The sequence below is a fragment of the Tachyglossus aculeatus genome, chromosome 16 (assembly GCF_015852505.1).
Source record: "Tachyglossus aculeatus isolate mTacAcu1 chromosome 16, mTacAcu1.pri, whole genome shotgun sequence".
Taxonomy (NCBI): Eukaryota; Metazoa; Chordata; class Mammalia; order Monotremata; family Tachyglossidae; genus Tachyglossus; species Tachyglossus aculeatus.
Genome location: NC_052081.1, coordinates 50362458 through 50379468, shown reverse-complemented (window position 1 = coordinate 50379468; position 17011 = coordinate 50362458). Strand labels below are relative to the sequence as shown.

General features: G+C 58.0%; 2 protein-coding genes across 2 annotated transcripts; one reads left to right on the top strand and one right to left on the bottom strand.

Annotated features, from left to right (window-relative positions):
* Positions 1-1509: 1509 nt before the first annotated feature.
* Positions 1510-3627, top strand: SLFNL1 (schlafen like 1). The gene is made up of 3 exons (XM_038758662.1): positions 1510-2011; positions 2523-3206; positions 3307-3627. The coding sequence occupies exons 1-3, from the start codon at positions 1562-1564 to the stop codon at positions 3445-3447; spliced, it is 1275 nt and encodes a 424-aa protein (XP_038614590.1). The 5' UTR covers positions 1510-1561; the 3' UTR covers positions 3448-3627.
* A 1155-nt stretch (positions 3628-4782) lies between these two features.
* SERINC2 (serine incorporator 2) lies at positions 4783-16366 on the bottom strand. Its single transcript, XM_038757944.1, has 10 exons — positions 16299-16366; positions 11399-11560; positions 10807-11009; positions 9652-9731; positions 9290-9427; positions 6977-7146; positions 6480-6570; positions 6118-6265; positions 5588-5818; positions 4783-5307 (listed from the first exon to the last, which is right to left on the bottom strand). Exons 1-10 carry the CDS (start codon positions 16335-16337, stop codon positions 5169-5171), a joined length of 1401 nt encoding a protein of 466 aa, XP_038613872.1. The 5' UTR covers positions 16338-16366; the 3' UTR covers positions 4783-5168.
* Positions 16367-17011: the final 645 nt, after the last annotated feature.

Here is a 17011-nt window from a genome sequence, read left to right as displayed (position 1 = left end):
CCGTGGCCTCTGACTCCCTAGCCTGTGCTCTTTCCATTGAGCCACAATGCTTCTCTTGATAATAATTGTTAAGCACTTACTATGTGCCAAGCACTATTCTAAGCGCTGGGATAGATACAAGATAATCAGGTTGTCCCACGTGGGGCTCAGTCTTAATCCCCATTTTACTGATGAGGTAACTGAGGCACAGAGAAGTGACTTGCCCAAAGTCTCACAGCTGACAGGTGGCAGAGCTGGGATTAGAACCCTCAACCTCTGACTCCGAAGCCCAGGCTCTTTCCACTAAGCCACGCTGCTTCTACAATGCCCCCTTTCTCCTCACCAGGCCCCTCCCCACAAAAAAAAAAAAACGACTGTTCTAGCCTCCTTTGATAAGGTTTTTTATTATTAATTTATTATCTCAGACCCAGGCAGATCCCCTGTCCCTCGGATGCCCCACGCCCTCCCGACCTCCCCTCCTCCCGTGGCCGAGGGGGAAAGGCTGCGCCCATTGTTTCCCGACCCTCAGATTTCTTTTCCGCGTTTAAAGGGGGAAACCCCTCGGGAGGGGGCAGGACACTAGCCCGACCCCAGCCCCGGACGCACCCCTCGGGGAAGAGAAGCAGCGACAGCCTCAGGGGAGGGTCCAGGAGACCGGGAGCAGGGCAACCCTAGGCCCAGGCCCCTGCTCTCGGCCCTGCGGTGGCCGCTCCCGGGATCGCCGCTTGGCACCGCCTCTGCACTCATTTATGTAGATTTGTTTATAAATAAATAAAATCCTTGCCAACCTCTGGTGCTAGCGGGCCGAGCCAGAGCAGCGGGGAGGGGGGTCGGTGGGTGAGAAAGGTCCAAAGGTGGGCCGGGAAGAGGGAGAAGCAGTCCGAGCCCGCGAGTGGTTTACCGGTCCGATGGGGCAAGCAGGCAGGACCAACTCCACCCAAGCCAACTAGCCTAAAACCCGCGGGGCTGGAACGCGTTATGCCGTTCCTGGAATGACTTAAGGGGCGGGTGGGCTTGATCTGGGTGGGCTGGCGGTTTGGCGGCGGAGCGGTTTCAGGATGATGCCGATTACCTCGGCCCGAGAGCTGCACACCCGGACCTCCTGGCACAGAGGAATAAAACTCAGACCGGAAAAGACGGACGAGCTTTGGCCTAGGTCTGCTCCGGACCGGGAGATCACCTGTCGGGAATGGGTCGGTCGCCCCCTCTCCTCGAAGGTCTCCGCCCACGCTATAGGGTTTGGGAGCTGGACCCACAGTGGGGGAAAAGGCCTTGGTGAGATCACAGTGGGGAGTGTCATCTATCCTGCGGTCGTTCACCCCGCATCCCAGAGGAGTGCGTGAGTCAGCACTGTGTGTGTGTGTGTGTGTGTGTGTGTGTGTGTAGGGGGGTGTTGGGGGTGGGAAGAGTACGGGCCAGGGCTAACCCCGGTCCAGCGGCCCCTCGGCGCCTCTGACCTCTGGGCCCCGGCCCCCACCGAACCCGACGGGGACGAGATGCCCGTCATAAGGCGGAGGGCGGGGCCCGGCCCGGCCCCGGCGGGCCCAGGCAGGGGCTGAGCCCGGCTGGGAGCGGCCGGGGCATGGAGGAGGCTGGGGGCGAGGAGACCGGGGGCCCCCCAGCCCAGGAATCCCGCCCCGCGCCGGAGCCCCCCACCCGGCCGTGCACCTTGTTTGTGAGGAACCTGAACCCGCAGTTCCCGCGGACCGTGTTGGCCGGGGCGCTGCGGGTCGGGCTGGAGGAGCCGAGGCCGGAGGGGGCCGACGTCGAGGTGGTGCGGCGCTCCCGCCAGGCCTACGCTGTGGTGCGGGTGCGGCTGCCCCCCGGGGAGACCCCGGCGGCGCTGGCGAAGCAGCTGCAGGCGGCGGCCGAGGAGCGGCCCATTCTGCAGGAGCTGGCGGAGCGCGGGAAAGTCCTGGTGGTCAGCGAGAGCTGGCGGGGGTCCCGCGACCCCCAAGGCGACAGAGGAGTAGGACGTGCCGGGCCTGAGGGCGGTACACCCCATCCGACGGTTCGAGGCCCCGAGGCAGAGGTGGGAGGGGCCGGGACACCGGGCGGTAGGAGGGGGTCGTGGTCAATCAATCAATCGTATTTATTGAGCGCTTACTGTGTGCAGAGCACTGTACTAAGCGCTTGGGAAGTACAAGTTGGCAACGCATAGAGACAGCCCCTACCCAACAGTGGGCTCACAGTCTAAAAGGTCCTACCCTGCCAGGGCCCCGGGGAACAGGGTGGGGGCAGATTCAGATGGAATTATTATGATTATTAGAGGAAATTCTCCCGGGGATGGGCAGATAGAGTACCTACCTGCCGTCAGCCCCGGCCTGTTATCTGGTTACCCACCTACGGACCTACCTGTCAGCCGCCCTGGGTACCCAGCTACATACCTACCCTCAGCCCAGACCGGGGACCAGGGTGTCTACGTCCCTGCCTGCCACCAACCCGGGCCGGGTACCCACCTCCCTATCAGCCACTCTTCTTTCTGACTGGGGAGCGGGGGAACCGGTCCGCGGAGCCTCAGCCTTCTCTCCTCCCCCTTGCAGCCCGATGCGGCCGCGAGCACGGTCCGCCCCGCCCCGCCTCCGTCAGCCCGCTTTCCGCCCAGCCGGGAGGAGGAGGAGGAGGAGGGGGAGGAGGAGCCGGGGCGGGAGCGGCGTCGGGCCTCCTCGCCCCGTCCGCCGGGCCACCTGGCGGGCACCCGCTCGGACAGCGCCATCGTGCGGCAGGAGATCGTGGGGCAGGAGCGCCTGTTCCTGGGCTCCCACCTGGGCTGCGAGACGCGCAACGTGGAGTTCAAGCGCGGAGGGGGCGGCTACCTGGGCCGCACGCTGAAGCATCACGTGCGCCGCTACGCGTGCGCCTTCCTCAACGGCGAGGGCGGCAGCCTGCTGGTGGGCGTGGAGGACGGGGGCCAAGTGCGGGGCGTCCCCTGCGGCCCCCGCGACGAGGACCGCGTGCGCCTGCTGGTGGACGCCGTCCTCAAGGGCTTCCGGCCCCAGGTCTTCCCGGACGCCTACGCGCTCCACTTCATCCCCGTGGTCCGGCCCGGCCCCTCCGGCCCCTCGCCCGCCGCCCCCCTCAAGGTCATCCGGCTGAGCGTCCACACCCCCCGGCCTCACACCGAGCCGCTGCTCTACGAGACCGACCTGGGGGAGGTGTATCTGCGGCGGGAGGGCAGCGTCCAGGGCCCGCTGACGGGATCGGCCATCCAGGAGTGGTGCCGGCAGGTGGGCCGGGGACCTAGGGTTAGTGGCGGCCGGGGGGGGGGGGGGGGGGGGGTTGGTGGAGCGGGGACAGGACCCGAACCCCAGAGCCCCCTCCCTCCAGAGGTGGACCGCCGAGATGGACAAGCTGCAGGGGAAGCTCAAGGCCCTGGCGGCGGAGAAGGAAAACCTTCGGCAGCCGTCCCAGCGGCCGCAATCCCAGCAGCAGCGCCGACCGTGCTCCCGCTTCTGCTGCATCTTGTGACCTGCTGGAAAGGGTGGACCACGATGTCTATTTTCAAAGTAAATGTCTGCGTGCACAGCTGCGCAGCTCCCTGTGGGAACAGATCCCGAGCTCACCCCTCTCTGGGGGCGCAAGTGTGAACTGCTGTGCCGCCCTTCAGTTCCCTGCGCCCCTCCAAGTTCAGCCCTGCTCATGGGCCTGTCCAGCCCTCCTGCCGGCCGGTCAGATAAGCCAACCATCCCCTGACGCTCCGGCCCTCCCTCCGTCCCTCCCGAGCGGCAGAGCTGACTGCGGGGGGCCGTTGTGAGGCAGCCCAGGGCTGCCAGGAGTTGGGCCGAATCTGCGGTTCCCCCCAGCGTCACCCTAATGACCCCTACTACAGGGTTTAGGGACGCAGGCGGTGGCGCTTGCGTGGCTCAGTGGAAAGAGCATGGGCTTGGGAGTCAGAGGTCATGGGTTCAAATCCAGGCTCCACCGTCAGCTGTGTGACTTTGGACAAGTCACTTATCTGGGCCTCAGTTACCTCATCTGTAAAATGGGGATTAAGATTGTGAGCCCCCCGTGGGACAACCTGATCACTTTGTATCCTCCCAAGCGCTTAGAACAGTGCTTTGCACATAGTAAGCGTTTAACAGATGCCATTATTATTATTATCTCACCCCACCCACCTCTGCCAGGGACACTGGGGACACCGGCAGCCGCTCCCCGAGACCGGGGGACACTTGGAGCTGCAGGCAGGGACGGGGCGCGGCGCGATGGCTGCAGGCTGGCTCTGCTCCCCACGGCCCCATCATGTGCTTCCAGCCTGGGGCTGACCCAGCCTCGGGTTGCCCCGGAGCCTGCCCCTCCTTTCCACGGTGACACACACACAACACACAAACTCACACAAGGCCACAGGGGGGCACCTTTTACACCACTACATAAGCGTAGCGCGCTAGAACACACAGGCCCACACGGGGGCACTGCACACACCAACGCACGCTCACACACACACACACACACACACACGTGGCACATTAGAAGCATGAGAAGCAGCGTGGCCTGGTGGAAAGAGCCCAGGCTTGGGAATCAGAGGTCGTGGGTTCTAATCCCGACTCCGTTACTTGTCAGCTGGGTGACTTTGGGCAAGTCACTTAAATTTACCTGTACCTCAGTTACCTCTTCTGTAAAATGGGGATTAAGACCGTGAGCCCCACGTGGGACAATCTGATAATCTTGTATCTAACCCAGCGCTTAGAACAGTGCTTGACACATAGTAAACGCTTAACAGATACTATTATTATTATAACACACACACACACAAGCGCACACGGGGGCGGCATACCAAAACATATATGGGGGCAACGCGCACCCAACTTGGGCACCCAGGGCACGTTTATTGGTACAGGCTACGATCCTGACTGGCACCGAGACCGAGAGGCGCGTCAGTTTGGGGATGGTGGGTAGACATAAGTTGACCCCGCGGGGGGGCGGTGGTCCGTCTCCTCCCTGGGGTCCAGATCGTATCCTGAGTCAGACGGGAGGGGAGAGGGGCGGGGGGGATGGAGGAGGGGTGGGGGTGGGTGTCCCAGCAAGCGGCCAAGGACACGTGAAGGGAGAGGAGGGGTACGATTGGCCGGTGACTGCCCTGCCACCAGCCACACCTTCCCCTACCCCCAGGGACGGGATCCTCAGCTCCCTTCCTGCCCCTGAGCCCTGGGGGCAAAACTGGCATGGGGGAGGGGCCAGCAGTGGGGAAGGGCTCAGTTGAAGTCCCGGTTGGGCAGCAGGAGTGGGGCGACCAGGGTCCAGAGGTAGAGCAGGAGCCCGGTCCAGCTGGCCCCCACCTTCACCCAGACTGAGATCCAGGAGCTGATCATCCGCCCGGAAACGCCGTCCGGCCTGTGGGGCAGAGAGGGGGCAGCGTCCGGCACCATCAACCCCTCCCCCACCCAGCAATGCCACAGGAGAGGGGCACTGAGGTCACTCAAGCCCACTCCACCGCCCCCATCACCCCCGGCTGCAGCCCTTTCTCTGGGCCGGCCAGGGGCCGCAGGATCACCCACCCCCCGCCTGCACGGAGCACATGGTCGGGGGGGGGGTGATTGGTTCACCAGGGAGGGGACAGAGATGGGGGCACAGACGGGAGCAGGGAACAGGGGGCAGGGGCGGGCCTACCCACCTGTACCAGTTGGTGAGTGTCATCATGACGTGCAGGGAGGCGAGGAGCAGGCAGAAATGGAAGAAGGAATAGTTGTAAGAGACGGCATCTTGCTCATTGTCATAGGCGCGGCCCGGGCCGTGCTCCCTGGAAGCTGCGGCCTGACACTGCTGCTGTTGGGCGCTCAGCATCGGCGGACATTCCTCCGTCTGCATCAGGCTGTTGACCTGCCGGTGGTCAGACCCCCGGACACTGCAAGGCACAGGGTTGGGGAACAGGTTAATTGTCCATCACCTGCCAGGGGCCCCAGCTCTCTCTGCACCACTATTTAGCCCCTCCAGATTGCTAGCCCTCTCTGTGCCACTGTGCATCCCCAAAGCCTGCTAGTCCTCTCTGTGCCACTGTGCAACCCTTCCAGACTGCTAGCCCTCTGAGCCGCTGTGCATCCCTATGAAACCCCTAGCCCTCCCTGGGCCACTGGTCTGGAGGCGAGTTGGGGTGGGAGCAGGGGAGGCGGTGTGTGGGGGGGGAACCCACAGCAAACATGGCACCTGATGAAGACGGTGCAGAGGATGAAGATGATGAGACCCACGATGCTCGGCGCGTCCCACCACTGGCTTACGTATACGTCCTCGAGGACCACCACATTGGTGTCATTTTCCAGCACCAGGACTGGCAGGTTGGGGTTACAGTCCTGGTCTGCGGGTCAGGGTAACAGTGACTCCTCGCCCCTCACCCCACGGCGACAGATTGACATGGTGGGGGGGGCAGGGTGAGGAAGGGAATGGGAGTCAAGGACCCAGGCCCAGACAGGGGGAGGGAATTGGGGGGGGTAGGGTTCTCCCTTGCCAGCCGGGCTGGGCTTCCCCGGGGAGCGAGGTCTGGGTGGGCTGGGCTGCATGGAGGGACTCACCGGGGACACTGGACAGGGCCGACCACGTGACGAACATGGTGTACAAGGAGATGACGGAGGCCTGCAGCAAGCCCGAGTTGGGCTGGGCATCCTGTCGATGATCCAGCGGCCGTGAGCCCTCGGCCCCGGGGTCCCCCTTGGCACCCTGCCCTTCAGGCCTTTCCCAGGGCCCCAGGCAGTGAGCACAGCCATCTCCCAACCCCCAACACCCAGGCCCCACACTTCCGCATTGGGCTGGATGTCCAGGCTGGGCTGAGGCTGGGGTGGCCAGACCCTTGACTCAGCCCAGAAGCTGAGATGAAGGCCAAGAGCCAGACTGGGCAAGTGAAAGCCTAGGGCAGGGGTAGAAGCCAAAGTGGGGCTGGGAAGGGTGAGGAGGGGTTAGGGGAGCCAAAAGGTGGGACTGGTGGGTGGGGGGGAGGTCAGCGTGGGGCTTGGGGATGGGGTAGAAGCCCAGGGAGGAGGCTTGGGGAAGAGATGAGGGCAGGGCCACTCACCTGGACCCTGGGCAGGACGGCGATGATGGAGACACAAAGGCAGAGGATGAGGTTGAGGCTGATGAAAATTTTGCTCTCATAACAAGGCCCTGGCTGCGTGTAGTAGATAAACAGAATGGCCACTGCCGTGATGGTCAGCACGTAGAAGAGGATGGTGAAGAAGAAGAGGCCTGGAGGGAGCAGACAGGGTGGGGTGGGCCCGGGGCTCAGAGACCATGGCTAGGAACGCTAAGCCTCCCACAGAGCCCTCGAGACCCCACCTGTGTGGACCAAGCAAGCTGCACTGTCCACAGCTCGTTGTGGGCAAGGAATGTGTCTGTTTATTGTTGTACTGTACTCTCCCAGTGCTCTGTAAAAATAAGCACTCAATAAAGATGACTGACTGACTGACGGGATGATGAAAAAGGGCCAGGAGACTCAGGGGTGGCAGGAAACTCGGGTGGTGCAGAGGCAGCAGAGAGGAGAACCTCCTCCTTGCCAAATCCAACAGCCTGTATCTACTCCAACCTGATCCTCCTCAACCTTTCACTGCTTTCAACACTGTGGCCCACCCCCTTCTCCTGGAAACGCTATCAAGCACCAGTTTCTGGGATACTGTCCCGTTCCTACTCCCAGTTCTCCTCCTATCTCTCTGGCCGCTCCTCCTTGGTGTTTTTCATCGGACCATCACCTCCCCATCTCTCAAGCCCACAACGTTCTATTTGACTCCTCTTTTAATAACCACATTCAGTCAATTCATTATTCTATCAATTCTTCTTCCACAAAATCTCCAGCATCTGCCCCTTTCCTCTTCAACCAAACTGCCATCACGCTGATCTAAGTACTCATCATTTCCCATCTTGATTCCTGCATCAGCCCCCTTGTTGACCTCCCTGCCTCCTGTCTCTCCCCACACCAGTCCATACTTCACTCTGCTGCCTGATCAGTTTTCTGAAACATCTTCTATGCCTGTCTCCCCTACTCTTCAAAAAGCTCCAATGGTTTCCGTCTACTTCCACGTCAAATAGAAACTCCACTCAATCAGCACTCTCTCTCCCTTACTTCACCTCCTTCCTTTCCCATTACAACCCAGTTGACATACTTTGCTTCTCTAAAACCAATGTACTCGCTACTATGCCTCACTCTTAAATTAACCAATTAATAATGATTATTATTATTATTATTATTATGATATTTGCTAAGTGCTATGTGCCAAGCACTGTTCTAAGCACTGGGGTAGATATAGAGAAGCAGCATGGCTCAGTGGAAAGAGCCCGGGCTTGGGAGTCAGAGGTCATGGGTTTGAATCCCAGCCCCGCCACTTGTCAGCTGCGTGACCTTGGGCAAGCCACTTTTCTGTGCCTCAGTTACCTCATCTTTAAAATGTGGATTAAAACTGTGAGCCCCATGTGGGACAATCTCATCACCTTGTACCCCCCAGCACTTAGAACAGTGCTTTGCACATAGTAAGCGCTTAAATACCATCATTATTATTATTATTATTACAAGGTAATCAGGTTGTCCCACTTGAGATTCACAGTCTTAATCCACATTTTAAAGATGAGTTAATAGGCATAGAAAAATTAAGTGGTTTGCCCAAGGCCACACAGCAGACAAGTGGCAGAGCCGGGATTAGAACCCACGTCCTCTGACTCTCAAGCCCAGGCTCTTCCCATTAAACCACGCTGCTTCTCATGGTACTAAGTACTGATGGTGTGCAGAGCATTATCTTAAGCGCTTGGGAGAGCACAATGTAATAAAGTTGGTAGACATAGTTCTGCCCTCAAGGAGTTTGCAATCAATCAATCAATGACATTTACCGAGTGCAGAACACTGAGAGAGTACAATATAGCAGAGTCGGTAGACCTGTTTACAAAAATAAATTACAGCTAGGGGAAGTGGCCGAGTATAAGTTTACGGACCCAAGTGTTGCGAGGCTAGGGGTGGGGTGAGTATACAAGTGTTTCCTCTTATACATCATTGATTTTTGTGTTGCTCTCCCCTGAGAGTTGTAGGTTTCTTGAAGGTGGGAATCATATGTACTATCTACTATACTCTCTCAAGTACAGTGGGTGCTCAACAAACACCACCAATTGATTGATTGATGAGGGGAAGGAAGGAAACAAGAGTAGGGGGAGGGCTGCCCTGGACCCACCCCTGCCATTTCCCTCCAACCCACTGACCAGGCCCGGCCCCACCCCATATGCTGACCTTCACCCCCCCCCCATGGTGACCCCCCACCCCGTACCAGCCCCACCCCCTAGGTCTGTCTCCGGCCCCGCCCCATGTGCTGCCCTCCGTACCGGCCCCCCCTAGACCCAACCCCACACTGACCTCCATACCAGCCCCTCCCACCGCACTGGGCCGCCCGGCGCAGCCACCGCTGATTCCAGCAATGGGCGAAGTCGACCACCAGGATGAGCTGAACCAGGAGGAAGAGGAAGGAGCCAACGACGCCAAAGTAGTGCCAGACTGGGAGTTCAGGGTCGGAGGAGAGAGTGAGGGGCCGTGTCACACCACAGCCTCCTCCGGCCCATCCGGCCAGCCCACTGGGCCCCCAGTTCTCTGCCAAGGCAGGGGAACTGGGATTCTGGACCCCCTCCCCGGGGTTACACAGCCGTACCCCTGGGCCTCTGGGCTCTGCTTCCCTCCTCCCACCCACCGGTCCCAGTCTCGCTCCCGTCACCGTGCCCTACCCTCAGTGAAATGGCCATCAGGGATATAGAAGGCGCCCACGGTGATGCCCAAGAGGACCAGGAATTTGAAGAACCAGAACCTGGAGGAGGAGGAGGAATCTGGGCTGAGGGAAGGAGAATACTGATGGGGTCGGGGGTGGGGGAGCAATGACAGGGAGTTTGATTGGACTACCCTTCATCACTGGACCCCCAACTCACACACTCACGTCATTCCTCTCCATCCATCCTACCCACTGGACTTCATTCTCAGCCCTCCCCCTGCCTGCAACTCCCTCCCTATTCACATTACCGCTTTCCCTGTCTTCAAAGCTCTTCTGAAAGTTCACCTCCTCCAGGAGGCCTTCCCCGATAATAATAATAGCAATAACTATGGTATTTGTGAAGTGCTTCCTATGTGCCAGGACAGTGTACTAAGTGCTGGGGTGGATACAAACAAATAGTCCCTGTCCCACATGGGACTCACAGTCAAAATCCCCATTTTACAGATGAGGTAATTGAGGCACAGAGAAGTGAAGTGACTTGCCAAAGGTCACACAACAGACAAGTGGCAGAGCCATGATTAGAACCCATGTCCTTCTGACTCCCAGCCCCGTGCTCTATCCACTATGCCACGCTGCTTCTTTGAGACAGGAGCCTTAATACAGTGGCTGAGACTGTTTGGCCACACTAGCTACCTGATTAATCTCCCATCCTATTTCCAACCCCAACTGCTCCTTGTCACTTAAGCATTTGCACACACACATTCCCCCCTTCACCTCCAGCACACAGGTCACTTATGTCCATAGCTCTATATCTGAACTTTACTTTCATTTCCATCTCTCCCACTAGATTCTAAGCTCCCTGAGGGCATGGATCATGTCTACTAACTCTACTGTATTCTTCCAAGTGCTTAGTCCAGGGCTCTGCACATGGCGGGCACTCGGTAAATATCATTGATTGATTATTGGGAGGGACAGGACAGGCCACTTTCTAATTAGCTGTAGGACAGTGGCTTTTTAGATCTCAAGCCAAACCCAGTGCAGGTAGAGAGGGGTGCGGGGAGGAAAAGAGCTTCCAATGTGAAGTGGGACTGTATATGTGTTTGTGTCGGGGGGGCAGGAAGGGGGAGATTCCATAAGGTTGTGCTCTGCAGGAGGGGGAGCCCCGGCCCCTCACCCATTCTGCACGGCGGCCCGAGGATCCTGGCTGCTCCGGACGCAGATCATGAACACGGCACAGATGGCGAAGAACAGGGCCAGAGCAAAACCCACTCGGTACACGGCCCGCAGCCCCAGAAGGGCCCCACAGTCACTGGGGGTCAGGATGTCTGGCACGTCGGGGCCAGGCACCACAAGGTATCCTTCGCACGCCCAGGGCAGCTGCGGGCCAAGGATGGGGTGGGCGCTGAGGGTCGGGCTGCGGGCGGGCACATGCCACAGCTGAGGCCTGCCCCAACTGGACCCCATTCCCCTGCTGCCCAGCCCCTGGCTCCTCTAGTTCAGCCCAGTCTAGCCCCCAGCCCTATCCCCATTCCCACCAGCCTAGTTCCACCCGCCCCAACAACCAGCCCAATTCCTCCATCAGCCAGCCCCGGCCCATCACCCCCGGCCCAGTCCAGTTCCCCCATCAGCCAGCTCTGGCCCCTCGCCTCTGGCCTAGCCCGATCCCTCCATGGACCAGCCCCATCTCCTCGCCTCCTGTGAAGCCCAATGCCAGCACCGACCAGGCCCATCCTGCCTTGCCCGGTGCCCAGCGCCGTGTCTCCTACCCGGTGCAGCTGGCTCTCCACGTGGGGGCTGATCATGATGATGGAGACCAGCGTCCCCAGGAGCAGGAAGACCGTGAACAGCAGGCGGCTGAGTGTCGAGTTTTTAGTGGATGGACAACAGCCGCACAGGATACAGGGAGCCGAGCCGCAGAGGCAGGATGCCTGAGGGTGGGGATGGAGAGGAGGGGGGATGAGGGGAATAGTGTGTGTGGGGGGGTGTTTCCTAAGTCTTTGGCCCCAAAGAGCCCTGCCCAGGCCAGTCTGGCACCGAGTAGAACCTCCAGTCCAACCGCCACTGTGGGTGTGAGCATATGTGTTGGGGTGGGGGAGAGGGGCAGGGGTGTTCAGGCAGGAACAGGAGTCTCTCAGGCTTCTGGAACTGCAGCCCTGCATCACCCAACCAGTAGCACTTCTGAAAGGGGCTGTGGACGATGTCCATCTCCACCTTCCTGCTCAGATACTTCCAGCAGGCCCCAGGGATAGCCAAATATGGGGGAAATACACACACACACACACACACACACACACACACACACACACACACACACACACCCCTCTCACACACTGACACATGAACACACTCACATAAACAAACACATTAACACACTTGTATGTGTGAATATGAGTGCATGTGTTAACAATGTGTGTGAATACATGAAGCAGTTCACACATCCCTAGGTCCCCAGGCCTGGGGGGCCAAGGAGAAGATCCCAGCTCACAGGACAGGACTAGTGTGCCTGCTCTGGGGGCAGGATCAGTATGCCCTCTCTGGGGGCTGGACAGTGTGCCTGCTCTGCGGACAGCACTTTGGGAAGAGTCTCAGTCTCCCGGCCAGCAGGGATCTGCCTCCCCACCACCCATCATAGGTCAGCCCTGCCCCATAGGAGTGAGGGGGCAGGGAAAGTCCCCAAGAACACCATTCCAACACCGGGAATGGCCCTACTGAGAGCTCACCTCCTCCAGGAGGCCTTCCCAGACTGAGCCCCCTCCTTCCTCTCCCCCTCCTCCACCTCTCCATCCCCCTCGCCTTACCTCCTTCCCTTCCCCACAGCAACTGTATATATGTATGTTTGTACGTATTTATTACTCTATTTATTTATTTATTTTACTTGTATATATTTATTCTACTTATTTCATTTTGTTAATATGTTTCATTTTGTTTGTTTTGTTCTCTGTCTCCCCCTTCTAGACTGTGAGCCCACTGTTGGGTAGGGACCGTCTCTATATGTTGCCAACTTGTACTTCCCAAGCGCTTAGTACAGTGCTCTGCATACAGTAAGCACTCAATAAATGTGATTGAATGAATGAATAAATGAATGGGAAGAGGGGGCGGAATCTCCTGGAACAGATGTTACAACACTGTTGAGGGGAGGTGGAATCCTCTTGGTAGTTAGACCCCTGGGAATTGGTTGGAGGATGGAATCCCCTAGAACAGGCATCAGAACATTGGGATTGAGGAACAGAATTTCCTAAAATGGCTGCTAAAATGCTGGGACTGGGTGGGTGGGGGGGGTCAGAATTCCCTGGAAAGGCTGTTAGAATGCTGGGAAATGGGTGAGGGTTCAGTGGCAAGATAGAGGAGATCGAGGTAACAATGATTACGTTGGTGTTAGAGGAGCGAACTTAGGGTGCTGCGTTGAAGTAGAAGATCAGCAAAATAAGATAGGTGGGGGCAAGGTGATTGGGTGCTTTAAAGCTGATGATAAGGAGTTTTTGTTTGATGGGGAGGTGGATGGGCAACCACTGGAGGTTCTTGAGGAGTGGGGAAACATGGACTAAATGTTTTTTTACAGAAATGAGCCGGTAGCAGAGTGAAATAAGGGCTGGACTGGGGAGATACAGGAGAGAGGGAGGTCAGAAAAGAGGCTGATGGCTGCTGAGAAGCTGATGAGAGGCTGATGAGAAGCAGCGTGGCTCAGAGGAAAGAGCTCAGGCTTTGGAGTCAGAGGTCATGGGTTCAAATCCAGGCTCCGCCAATTGTCAGCTGTGTGACTTTGGGCAAGTCACTTAACTTCTCTGTGCCTCAGTTACCTCATCAGTAAAATGGGGAGGAAGACTGTGAGCCCCCAGTGGGACAACCTGATCACCTTGTAACCTCTCCAGAGCTTAGAACAGTGCTTTGCACATAGTAAGTGCTTAAGAAATGCCATCATTATTATTATTATTAAGTAGGCGGGATAGGATGAGGTGCTTGGATCAGTACGGTAGCAGTTTGAATGAAGAAGAAAGGGGAGTTTTAATGATGTCATGAAGGCTGAACTGACAGGACTTGATAACACTGAATATGTGGGTTGAACGTGAGAGTTGAGAGAAGGATAATGCCAAAGTTAAAGGCTTGTGAGGTAGGGAGGATGGTGGCTTACATCCTCTCCTGGTATTCCTCTTATCTCTCTGGCCACTTCTCCCCTGCATCCGCCCTCTAACTGTGGGAGTCCCTCAAGACTCAATTCTGGGTCTCCTATTCTCCATTCACACCCACCCCCTTGGAGAATTAATTCACTCCAGTGATCTTTACGTGGATGATTCTCAAATCTACCTCTCCAGCCCCAACCTTTCTCATTCTCTGTAGTCTCACATTTCCTCTTGCCTTCAGGACATCTTTCACTTTCAATCGTATTTATTGAGCACTTACTGTGTGCAGAGCACTGTACTAAGCACTTGGGAAGTACAAGTTGGCAACATATAGAGATGGTCCCTACCCAACAGCGGGCTCACATTCTCTACTTGGATGACCCACTAACAAACACCTCAAACTGAAGTCCAAAAAGGAACTCCTTATCTTCTGACCTTCTGAAACTCTGTCCTCTCCGAGACTATCCCAAAACTGTAGACAACGCCATTCAATTCTGTCTCTTGAGCCCATACGTATAACCTTATCCTTAACTCATTTTCTGCATTCAACCCACATATTCAGCCTGTAGCCAAATCCTGCAGGTTCTACCTTCACATCTCTAGAATCTGCTCCCTTCTCTCAATCCAAACTGCTAACCACTCCCAAGCACTTATGTCCCTCTTCAGCTCCTGCATCAGCCTGCTCGCTGGTCTCCCCAACTCCTCCCAGCTCCTCAAGAACCTCCAGTAGTTGCCCATCCACTTCCACATCGAACAGAAGCTCCCTAGCATCAACTTTATGGCTCTCATTCGGCTCACCCCTTCCTACCTTCTCTCCCTCATCTCCTACTACAATCCAACCTGCACACTTTGATCCTCTATGCCAACCTACTCACTATACCTGTTTTAGTTATCTCACTCCTGACCCCTTGCCTACATCCTCCCTCGCCCTTCATATTCAATAGTCTACTGGACTTCCCACCTTCAAAATCCTCTTAAAACCACATCCTCCAAGAAGCCTCACTTCTCTAAACCCTCCTTTCTGCAACACATTTGCACTTGGACCTATAATTCTTAAAGCACGTCGCTATTTATCCCAGCGCCACAGCACTTAGGTACATACTCATCTAATATTTATTTTAATGTCAGCCTCCCCTTCTAGTCCCTAAGCTCCTTGTGGGCAGGGTTCGTGCCTACCTACTCTGTTGCACTGTACTTCCCCAAGGGCTTAGTAAATGTTCCTCCAGATGGTCTGGATCTTTGCGGGGTGGGGGGGCAGGGGGATTCAGAGAGGGCAGGCAGCCATCAAAAGTTAACTTCAGAATCCAGTTATGCTGCTCCCTCACAATCCCACCCCTCCTAAACTCTACGCCTGCTCAAAGGAGAAGAGAGCAGGTCTAGAGATGCAGGAGTCTCCAGGGGATCAATCAATCGTATTTATTGAGTGCTTACTGTGTACAGGGCAATGTACTAAGCGCTTGGGAAGTACAAGTTGGCAACACACAGAGACGGTCCCTACCCAACAGTGGGCTCACAGTCCAGAAGTCTGGGATGCTCCCCAAAGTGCTCGGAGGGCAGGGAGACAGGTGACGGGGGGAGAGGGACGGGAGGGCAGGGAGACGGGTGACAGGTGGCAGGGAGAAGTAGCGTGGCTCAGTGGAAAGAGCCCGGGCTTTGGAGTCAGAGGTGATGGGTTCGAATCCCTGCTCTGCCACATGTCTGCTGTGTAACCTTGGGCAAGTCACTTAACTTCTCTGAGCCTCAGTTACCTCATCTGTAAAATGGGGATTATGACTGTGAGCCCCATGCGGGACAACCTGATCACCTTGTATCCCCCCCCCAGTGCTTAGAACAGTGCTTTGCACATAGTAAGCGTTTAACAAATGCCATTATTATCCAACTTGTACTTCCCAAGCGCTTAGTACAGTGCTCTGCACACAGTAAGCGCTCAATAAATACGATTGATTGGGGAGGGCAGGGAGACAGTGGTCCCGCGTGTCGGCGAACGCCTTAGGCAAGGCCCGACCGGGGCACGGCCTCCGCCCCTCCCCCTGCTGCCGGACACATAATACTGGGCTCACCGGGCCCCAGAGGCTCCGGCCGCTCCCGGAAACCGGAGGAGAAGCAGAAGTCACCTCAGCTCGCAGCTCCGCCCGGGCCCGCCCCACCACAACAGTTTCTGGGCCGCCCGGCCCTAGCCCTACCCTGGACCGGACCGGACCGGACAGCACCGGACCGACAATCCTCCTCCCCCAGCCGCCCCCGCCGGCCGGCCCATCAACACCACCGAGCCTGGGGGGTGGGTGGGGAGGGGCCACATGGCGGGGGGGGCTGGGAGAGGATTTCCCAAGCGCTTAGTACAATGCTCGGCACACGCTTAGGGCTCAATAAGTACCATTCATTGATTGATTGCCGGGGGCGGGGGCGGGAGAGGTCAGACAGACAAGTAAAACTTGGCCGCGGTGAAGTTTGGGGCAGGAGGGGGGGGCGCGTGCCCCAGAGGGGAAGTTTGGGGCGAGGGGGTCGAGGAGCGCAGAAATTTGGGGTGGGGGGGTGCGACGAGACTCACGCAGCTGAGCAGGGAGCAGACCCCCAGGCAGGCCCCCATGGCGGCGGGAGCGGCAGACGCAGCCTCTCTCGGCTCGGGCCCAGTCCCGGCCCCTCCCCCTTGGCCCTCTCCTCCCGCTCCGCCCCGCCCCGCCCCGCCCCGCGCTACCTGCCGACCTCCTCGGCAAGTTCCGCCCGCCCCCGGCGCCGTCCCACTTTTTCTCGGGCGGGGCCGGGCGGGGGTGGAGAGCCGTGGCCGAAGAGCCCCGGCCGAAGGGGCTAACGAGGTTGACGCTCCCCAGGTTCCCTTCCCTCCGACCCTCCCTGCCACCGGAGCTGAGCTGGACCTAGCCGGACTCTGGCTGATCCCCCGGAGACCCCCATCGTTCCCGCTGGCCCCCTGCCTGCCCCTGTCTGCCCCTCCGGCCCTCCTGTTGTTCCCGGGTAGCCTCCCTCTGTCTGGACGCCGCTCGTGCCTTTCCAATTCCCAGTCCTTTCTGCCGTGTTCCTTTCCCTGCCTACGCGGCTGAACCCGCTGCCTTGCCCGAGCGCTGTGTGATTTTGGTTAGGTAGCTCTACCCCTCTGGGCCTCGGTTTCATTTGACCACCCCCGACCGCTGACCAAAGCGGAGATGATATCTCGAAACCTCATTAGCACGTCTTCATTAGGGCGTTAACTTGTTCTCCCCCTCTTTTCAGTTCCCCCCTCCACTCCTCCATCCCCGCTCCCAGAGG

Bases quoted from the DNA above. Each gene is read 5' to 3' on its own strand.
- SLFNL1 (XM_038758662.1), top strand. From the start codon at position 1,562: ATGGAGGAGGCTGGGGGCGAGGAGACCGGGGGCCCCCCAGCCCAGGAA. The intron at 2,012-2,522 runs GTGGGAGGGGCC...TCCCCCTTGCAG, and splicing joins TTCGAGGCCCCGAGGCAGAG to CCCGATGCGGCCGCGAGCAC. The intron at 3,207-3,306 runs GTGGGCCGGGGA...CCCTCCCTCCAG, and splicing joins TCCAGGAGTGGTGCCGGCAG to AGGTGGACCGCCGAGATGGA.
- SERINC2 (XM_038757944.1), bottom strand. From the start codon at position 16,337: ATGGGGGCCTGCCTGGGGGTCTGCTCCCTGCTCAGCTGC. The intron at 9,428-9,651 runs GTAGGGCACGGT...CTGAACTCCCAG, and splicing joins TGATGGCCATTTCACTGAGG to TCTGGCACTACTTTGGCGTC. The intron at 7,147-9,289 runs GTCAGTGTGGGG...TGCTCCCTCCAG, and splicing joins TGGGAGGGGCTGGTATGGAG to GCCTCTTCTTCTTCACCATC.